At 37.6% G+C, this 9,209-nt stretch overlaps 1 protein-coding gene and 2 non-coding genes across 3 annotated transcripts; 2 read left to right on the forward strand and 1 right to left on the reverse strand.

The window, feature by feature from the left end:
- Window positions 1-1,595: 1,595 nt before the first annotated feature.
- On the reverse strand, window positions 1,596-5,699 carry LOC116005483 (U11/U12 small nuclear ribonucleoprotein 59 kDa protein). Its single transcript, XM_031245686.1, has 7 exons — window positions 5,444-5,699; window positions 4,620-4,820; window positions 4,188-4,524; window positions 4,002-4,085; window positions 3,117-3,182; window positions 2,751-2,823; window positions 1,596-2,559 (listed from the first exon to the last, which is right to left on the reverse strand). Exons 2-7 carry the CDS (start codon window positions 4,781-4,783, stop codon window positions 2,087-2,089), a joined length of 1,197 nt encoding a protein of 398 aa, XP_031101546.1. The 5' UTR covers window positions 4,784-4,820; window positions 5,444-5,699; the 3' UTR covers window positions 1,596-2,086.
- Window positions 5,700-5,793: 94 nt separating this feature from the next.
- Window positions 5,794-5,877, forward strand: TRNAL-CAA. The gene has a single exon. It is a non-coding gene; the product is annotated as a tRNA-Leu (tRNA).
- Window positions 5,878-7,521: 1,644 nt separating this feature from the next.
- Window positions 7,522-7,605, forward strand: TRNAL-CAA. Its single transcript has one exon. It is a non-coding gene; the product is annotated as a tRNA-Leu (tRNA).
- Window positions 7,606-9,209: the final 1,604 nt, after the last annotated feature.

Consider the following 9,209-nt stretch of genomic DNA (forward strand, 5'->3'; position numbering starts at 1 on the left):
TTGATCAGCTATAGAAACAGACTGCCTAACTAACTTGTGGGCTGCCTGATTCACAGATCGTTTAGTGAAAGATAAAAACACATGAGTGAAAGAACTCATAAGGTTTTTAATATCTCTAAGAATCAAGTGAAAAGAAGAGTCCCCTTTGCAAGCATGGATGCCTTGAACAACTTGGAGGGAATCAGTTTCAATTTGAACTTTGTCATGAACAACTTGGAGGGAATCAGTTTCAATTTGAACTTTGTCAAAATTGTGACTGAGGGAATCAGTTTCAATTTGAACTTTGTCAAAATTGTGACTTTTTAGCCAACTAAGTGCCTCTCTCACAGCCACAGCCTCCGCTTCCCTAGAACTAAGTGCCTCTCTCACAGCCACAGCCTCCGCTTCCCTAGGAGAAAATACACCTCTCCATTGAGTTCCTTTCGCTGCAACAAATCCTCCAAATTCTTTCCTAAGTACACAAGCAAATCCCATACATGACCCTTGCTTGTTGATAGTAGCATCTACGTTTAGTTTAAGAAAACCCGGTTGAGGCTTGCTCCAGTGTACATCTGTTGCTGCATTGTCTTGGGTGGTGTTTTTGTCTTTCCAAGCATCCTTCCAGTCGAAATAGTATGACTGGGATCTTCTAACAACAGTACTTGGAGGCTCAGTTGATTGGTTTTGCCAAACTTTGTTGTTTCTAAATGACCAAATATTCCAACACACCATAATGATAATGCAAATCTGGTCATTGTGCATACTGGCAGTGATATGAAGTAACCAATCATGAAAATTTGAAACAACAACCTGTTGATTTTGAAGGCCCAGGCAACTCCAACATGCTTTGACAAAATCACATTCAACAAAAAGGTGGAAGATGGACTCACGTCCATTAGCACATAAAAGACAATGATCATCACAATCAACTTTCCTCACTCTCAGGTTGTCTTTGGTAGGAAGACATAAGCTGCAAGCTTGCCATAAAAATTTTTTTACCTTAGGAGGAAGTTTTAGCTGCCAAAATTTACTCCAAGCTTGAGTTTCTTCCGGGTTCAGGTTCCCTCTGAGGGCTTTATAGCAGCTTTTGACCGAGTAGCTTCCATCTTCTTCCGGATCCCAAATTACTTTATCTTGAGTGTTCTGCCTAGGAAGTGGAATTTTTAGGATAGAGTCTGCATCCCTTTGGTTAAAGATATTCCTTATTATTTCTTCATCCCAACTGAGTTTATCAGGATTCATCAAATCAGCAGCTACTGCATCTTCTAGCATAGGGAAAGGATATGTAGTAACATGTAGTAACATGGAAGTTGCTCTTGTCTGGTAGCCATTTGTCTTTCCATATTGCCACCAGAGCAATGATTTAGTCCTTCAATAACTATATGGACTTGTATAGTAGCGAAATATGTAACCTACTTTGATAGACACTAATCGTTAAAATTAATCACTTATAAGTATACCAAAAATTATAGGTAATAGCAAATGAGTAATGTTATTTTCTTATATTTGCATAGCAGTCAACGAGGATGAGGCGCTATAATTTTCAGAAGTCGTTTTTCTAATGTTCAAACACACCATAAATTGTGCTACGCTAGTGTTAAAATTTGAGAAAAAAGTACAGGATTTGTACTATGTATTCAAAATCAAAAATAATATTCTCATACTTTTGCAATTGATCAGGTAAGCTAATAAATTGTATACAGGCCACAGTTTGCACTAAACTGCGGAACTCAGCTTTAAATATGTCAACCATCTAAATGAGATTTGACAATAGGAGGCACGAGCTTAGTTCACTAATTTAATAGATAGTATTTGAAAGAAAAGATCAAGATTTAAAACTTGACAGCAACAGTGTCCTTGTGCACACTGGTATTTAACCCTGTTTGCTGAGCCACTGAGTTACCGTGATTTACATCCTCTCACATGCTCTGTCGGACTGGGGTTTGAGGGCCTTGAGGTTGAAGATTCAACCTTTTAGGAGAAGAGATTTGACAATAGCTCGACTTTGAACTAATCGGAATCAAGTGTGACTATTGCAAATTAGGGATTCATGGTACCTTAAAAAAAAGAAGCAACATGGTAAAACTAATGTTGATGTTGAGTTGATCTAAGGTTTCACCAGGCAGGATGCCCATATTTCATCTGCAGGAGGTGGTGGCTGGACCCAGTGCCCGGGGATCCGGCTTCCACCGGGCCTTATGTAAGAATCCCATGTTCGTCGAACCTCGATGAGCGTGCCCATATCGTGATTACTGCCATAATAGTAATGATAAAATTCCATTGGTAAATTTGAAACAGAATCATAGGCACTGCTGCCTCCACCTCCATTGTTCCCATGTTCCTTCTCTGAGGAAGAGGTTGTTTTATCTTTGACATCATTGTTCCCATGTTCCTTCTCATCTTTAGCATCTTTAGAATCTGGCTTATAACTTTGAGTGGCTTTTCGGGACTCTTCAGCGTTTGCTATGGCGTCCTTTGCAGCACCTGTGCCTGCTGCAGCCATTGCTTGCCGTTCCTCTTCCTCAACTGCAGCTTTAACTCTTTCGAGAAACTTGTCATCCTCCTCGGGGAGAAACCGTCCTGGAATGGAAATGAAATAATATGGTGTCATCGGTGAAGAATGAAGTTATAATGCAAAATACTAACTTTTAAGTTTTAAGGGATCTCATTCCATATGAACACCAAAGTTAAATTCCTTGGAGATGTCATAAAAGATGTTAAAACCTAGAGAGATAGTAACCTCCTTAACCCGAGATCACTAGAGCCCGTACCTTGTTTTTTTAACTTTTGAATCCTGATGGAGCGTAATTCCTGCAACTTCTCCACCATCAATGCCAGCTCAAGCTGAAAACGAAAAATTCCCGTGTTACTGACCAGATTTTTGGGGAGGTGGAGGAGAAAAGGGTCCGGTGGAAGACAACAATTTGATGGTGTCGTTGCCAACAACTTTATACTATCACAAGACAAGTTAGTTTATGGAAAAGGATATCTTCTGGACAACAGTCCTAAAGATATATTTGTTTCTGGCAACTTGGCAAGTATTCCATTACCCAAAAAAAACTCTTGTAGAAAGTTCACAAATTAGACACACTTCTATATTAGGATTATGAAGAAAAGAACATATCTGCCAAACTCACCTCAGATTCTAATTTTCTTCTCTCCTCTTTTTCTTTTCGCTTTGCTATCTCCTTCATCTTTTGAACCTGCTCACAAAAAGGCCATAATAGTAGAGCAACCACATCCAAATACTTTTAGGTAATAAAAACAAAACAAATGAGCTAAAAGTTTAAGCCATAAAACCCATAACAATTACACATTTTACGTGATCTTATGTCAATCAAGAAATTTTCTGAGCTTTTTAATTTTTTTTTTAAAAATTAAATGGGTAGGGGGATCACCATACTAGTAATTCATAACACACATAGGGTAAAGAAAGTAAAAGTATGCTTTAAAAAAATGGCACAAGAAGAGAAAACAATGCAATTCTTGGATAAGAGGAATTCCCCTCTTGACTTTTATACAATTTCTCCAATTCCGAAAACAAGATATTTTATTTAAACAATGGAAGATATCCTAAGCAGTGTTACTGAGAATTGTATTCTTCTAAGTGAAATATAACAAAAGACTCCCTTATATAATCTCTTTTCGCTTGAAAAACACTACGGTATAGATGATTGGCTAGGTAACCTTTGTGAAGAATAACAAAATAATACACTATTGATGCATTAATGAAGGCATTATCATTCTCTAGTTTTCTGCATTAACTAATCCACAAAAGTTAACTAGCCATGGCAATCAAGTTTGTCAAGGTATCATGCCTTTCTGCAAAAACTTTCAACGCTCTCTCACAGGGATGATCTCGAGGCAGCAGTCATGCGAGCATTAGAATATGCAGCAACGAGGGTCACTTAATACTTATTTTTACAGTCATTCTCACAAAATCATGCACAAATTTTGTATGCTCAGATGTCAACCAACTAAAGATTCGAGTTTTCACAGGAAAATTCTGTCAGTGTCCATACCTTTTGATTAGCAGCATCTTTTGCTATCTCCCTAGCCCTCCACTCATCAGCCTCTTTATCAGCTTGCTCGAATCGATCTCTCTCCTGGAAATCAACAGAGTTTTGAAAGTTCCAGTAAAAATGCGATCACTTTCAAATGAACATAACTTGATTGAAACAAAACAAAAAGGATTGCAGTGTTAGCACCATTGCCAGCTTCTCTGCAACACGTTTCCTCTTCCTTTTCCTCCATAGTTTGTTCCTTTTGTACTTGTCCAGTTTATTAGATAATCTCAGAGCTGCGGATTTTTCTTCCCATGGACTCGACTCATCGGCAACAATCCTAAACGGCTCGAGCTGAGCTCTCAACGTCGATATCGATGCATTCGCCGCTTCCAGAGAAAGCAATTCCTGGCATTTCAAATTGATATTATTAACGCATAGAAACCTGGAAAAGCTATCAACGGACGCATCGCTCGTGGCCGAACCCTCAGAATTCCCCGTTACATTGTTCGCCCTAATTATCACCTCCAGCTCTGTTTTCCTGTTCAAAAATTAGGGAATAGAGAAATTTACTCATGAAAGAGTAGGTTTCTTTTTTCATTTTCGAGAGAAATGTAAGATCCGAATTCTACTTACAAAGCTTCAGCAAGGTTGATAGTGTCGTGTAACTCTTTGAGACGATCGTGCACATTTGCAGCGTTCCAGAAAGCAGCGGATGGTGGTGGGAACGGCGACAAGGCGGGAGGCTGCGGAGGTGGCGCTGCGCCGGTATATGGAGATGGAGCTACCGGATTCATCATCGACGTCGACCCTAGCCAGGGACGGAGCCAGGATTTCCTTCGAGTGGGGGCAAAGAAGCAATAGTAAAATGAATTCAAAAATGTTCATCAATAACCTAACACCAAAAATAAATTCAGCCATGTTCATCATAATGTATCACTGCTGGTCTGCTGCCTCCTCAATATCCTCTACCCTAACATCAGACTCCTCATAACCTAAACCACCAACATGCCATCTTCTGTCTACACCCACTGTGTTTTTGTAGAAGGTTATCCATATCCACCCAATTGCCAAACTTACCAGCTTTAAATAATCATTTCTTACTTCCCTGGAAATTTTGGTAAAACTAGTTGGAGGAACATTCTAATCAAAGTCAAGCAGCCAATCTTTTCATTTTAACAACCACAGCAATTCATTTCTTTCCATACACCACTGTCCACTGCACTCTAACAACAAATTTCTAATCAATAATTACCAGATTAAGGTTTACACCTTTTATTTTTCTTCAATCAATTAACAAATTCTATTAGGCAAGACTAAAAACAATATTTTGGCAAAAACTGATGGACTAATTTCACATTCAAAACAATATTATTCTATTAGACATACTCACTGCTCAGTGCACACATTCATATAAATAGAATTAGAGAAATTAGGGCAAAATATAATTAGCCACCAACCTGAGATTGTGAGACACTGAGACTGAGATTAGGAACCAACAAGGACTCCTGCTGTCTTGCTGACCGGTAAATCGGCGACCGGTGACCGGTGTGGCGGCATTCCGTGTTTGGTGGCGACTGGCGAGGCGACCAGCGACAATGCGAGGACAGAGGCAAAGACAGGGATAGAGCGACAGTGCGACTCTGAGTCCTGAGAGGAGACGAGAGGGGAAGTAGCTGATACTCCGGCAGCGAGAGCCGAGAGGCAGAGAGGCGGTGATCGATTCAGAATAATCTGAAACAGAGGTTATAGATAAATAATATAATAAAATTTTAATATAAATAATATAATTGAAACAAAAAAGTTAAAAGTCAGGATGGCCGAGTGGTCTAAGGCGCCAGACTCAAGTTCTGGTCTTCGTGAGAGGGCGTGGGTTCAAATCCCACTTCTGACATCAAATTTTTAACCCCTAAATTGCTTAAAACGCGCACTGAACTACATACTTATTTTTCAGATTCTCTAAGGAAAAGTTCTTTTATATTTTGATTTCTGATTTTTTTATTTTACAAACTTTGTATCCCTAACTTCTAAATTTTCTCTACTTCTAAACTTTTCTAATAACTTTTTCTCTTTAAATACACGAATAAATTTTTCACCTATCAGACTATCACCGTCAAATTTACTATATGTTTCATAATATTTATATAAATACTTGTATATTTTAATTTTTATTCTTTTTTATGTTTATATTCATAATTAGTGGCTATTTAATCGACATACGAACATATCAATTTGGAAATTTCACATATTACATAAAAAATTAGGGGTCATTTAAGTGATTTAAGTGACATATAATCGAAGAAATTTCATAGATGATATATAAAGATTAGGGATCATTTAAGGGACATATCAATCAAGAAATTTCATAAATGACTTAAAGAAATCAGTGCCGTTTAACAGACATATGAACATATCAAACTATATATATATATATATATATATATATATATATATATATATATATATATAAATAAAGGGGGCATTTAATTGATTTAAGAGACATATCAAATTGAAAATGTCACATATGAGTATATGACACCATTTAACATTGGATATTTCATAAAATTAAAACTATAAAATTAGAATTTTCAGAATTACTTCGTTTCTCTAATAAATCCATGGAGAACAAGGGCTTCGCATAAGCAATACAAGCTACGACCTACAAACTTCCGCCACCGACTGGTCATCAGACCACTAGAAATAGGCTAGCTACCGAAATATGTGAGAGACATACTGTAATAATAATACTTTAGATATTCATAGAAAAGTGACTCAAACTCAAACAATTCATGAGAGTCGAAAACTCAGAACTGAAATATGAGATCAGAGAAGTGAGAAGAGCCAAGAGAGTTGAGAGAACTAAAGAATGGAGAAGAGAGAAATGAGAGATTTTGGATGAGAGGAAAGAGGGAAGGAGATGCGATTGCGCAAAATAGGGTTACCACTTACCAGGGGTCTATTAACACACACACATATATATAAAAGGTAAATGATGATGTGTGTGTGTGTGTATGTATATATATATATTGTGTGAGTGTGTGTGTGATCTTAAATCCTAAACCATATTTTGGATATTCAAACGGATTGAGTTCTAATAAATAACCCCTAACCCAATTTTATGAAACCAAGTTTTGTTTCAAGACAGGTCGGATATCCATTGATGGGTTTAAATATCCATTCTCTTGAGTTGTCGAACTTCGGATCTAGCGGGTTTTTCGAATTCTTCGGGTCCTGCTCACCCTTATATGCAAGCAATATACATAAAGCAACGGTAGAGACAATATTGTGCAAAATGAACTCTTTTTTTCTTTTCTTTTATTGACTTTTGTACATAAAAAACCAAAATAATTAAAATAAATGGTTAATTGTTAGGATGGTTGAGTGGTCTAAGGTGCTAGACTCAAGTTTTGGTCTTCGTGAGAAGGTGTGGGTTCAAATCCCAATTTTGACAATCAACAATTGTCCCTCTAATAATAATAATTCTTTTATTGACTTTTGTACATAAAAAAACCAAAATAATTAAAATAAATGGTTAATTGTCAGGATGGCCGAGTGGTCTAAGGTGCTAGACTCAAGTTTTGGTCTTCGTGAGAAGGCGTGGGTTCAAATCCCACTTCTGATAATTGGCAATTGTCTCTCCAATAACAATAATTGAATGAAAGCAAAATATTTTAAATTTGATTATATTGCATTATTCATTGACATTATATTATTATTATTGTATTTTTGACAAATTCAGTTTTAATCAGAAATTAAATTTAAAATAAACAAAAGGATCCGACTAGATATGTTATTGATGGGGATATTGGGTGTGGGCTTGTGACGGTGGGCCATGTGGATTGATTGGGCCTACGACAGTGGGCCGGGTTGAGGGGTCCACGGAGAGGCGAGGCTCCGGTCGGTTAGGGGTGCCGCCGGTGGGCGCGCTGGAGCGCCCGGCGCACTCGGTGCGTGGCCGGGCCGTGACCTGTCGCCCCCTCCGCGCCCCGGCGGTGCGATAGGAGGGGGGTTGGGGGGTGGTGGCATGCAGGGTGAGGTTGACTGGCGGGCATCGTGCGGTGAGGCTTGCGGTGCGTGGACCACGTGGCGTGAGGAGCTGGAGTGAGATCTTGGAGCGTACGTGTGGGCGAATCTGAGAGGGGTGAGCCAGTATAAATAGAGGGGCTCGGGTATCCATCAGGCACATCTGAACACGGCAAGTACTACAGTCTAGTGGTCCTAGGTTCCCATTCTCAACCAGTCAACCCCCCTGTCGCGGGTTTGATTCTCTTATCCCTTTTGTAATCGCTTGGGCTTTAGCCTGCTAGGCCCGACATCCTATACCCGGTTTATGGTAGACCCGGTCCGTTAAAACCATCAGTTATATATATATATATATATATAATTAAAAAAAAAAAAAGGAATTTGGAAGAATATATGTTGTGTTCATAATTGCAGCTAGGAAATTGTGGCAGAGGGTTGACTTCATTTTTTTTTTCAGCAAGAATTGAATTGGGTTGCTAGTCGTTGCACATGGTGTTTATTTGCATGGTGAACTTACGTGGCATCTATATATGCAAATAAATGTTGTTATTACATGCATATTTATATTGCATGTGCTCAGATCAAGTGAGTATATTTCCACTACTTAATTAATTTTTTGTTCAAATTCCTTTAATTTTAATTTGCATGGTCGATCACTTCTGCTGTGCCACACTATCTGTCACGTTTCACGTCTCGTTTTGTACAGTCAACTCCACCACATCCTCTTGTTTTAATGTAGATTTAAAACATATATATATAATATATATATGGTGCTAATTATGTACTGTATTATATAAGTATAAAAAGTATAACCATGGCTGATTTATTTCCTTACGATCTTTACCAATTAGCATCACAATGAATGTGAAGTTTACGATTTAAAAAAAAAAAAGAATGTGAAGTTTACTGTGCACACTCGAGTAGTATATTAATAAATGTCTGATTCTACTATTTTTTCATGACGGAGTTTGTTGATAGGCCAGGGATGATGTCTTTTGATCTTATTTTGAGTTGTTTATATATTTGTTTCATACATTTTGGCAAATTATCGTGTGAATCATGATTCACATAGCGGTGTAGACCATAAATATAAGATATATTTTTAATATACTAAAAATACATAATTTTTGTACTGAAGGTACATTATTTGATAATATATATATATATATATATATATATATATATATATATATATATATATAT

This window comes from Ipomoea triloba, chromosome 15 (genome assembly GCF_003576645.1).
Source record: "Ipomoea triloba cultivar NCNSP0323 chromosome 15, ASM357664v1".
NCBI lineage: Eukaryota > Viridiplantae > Streptophyta > Magnoliopsida > Solanales > Convolvulaceae > Ipomoea > Ipomoea triloba.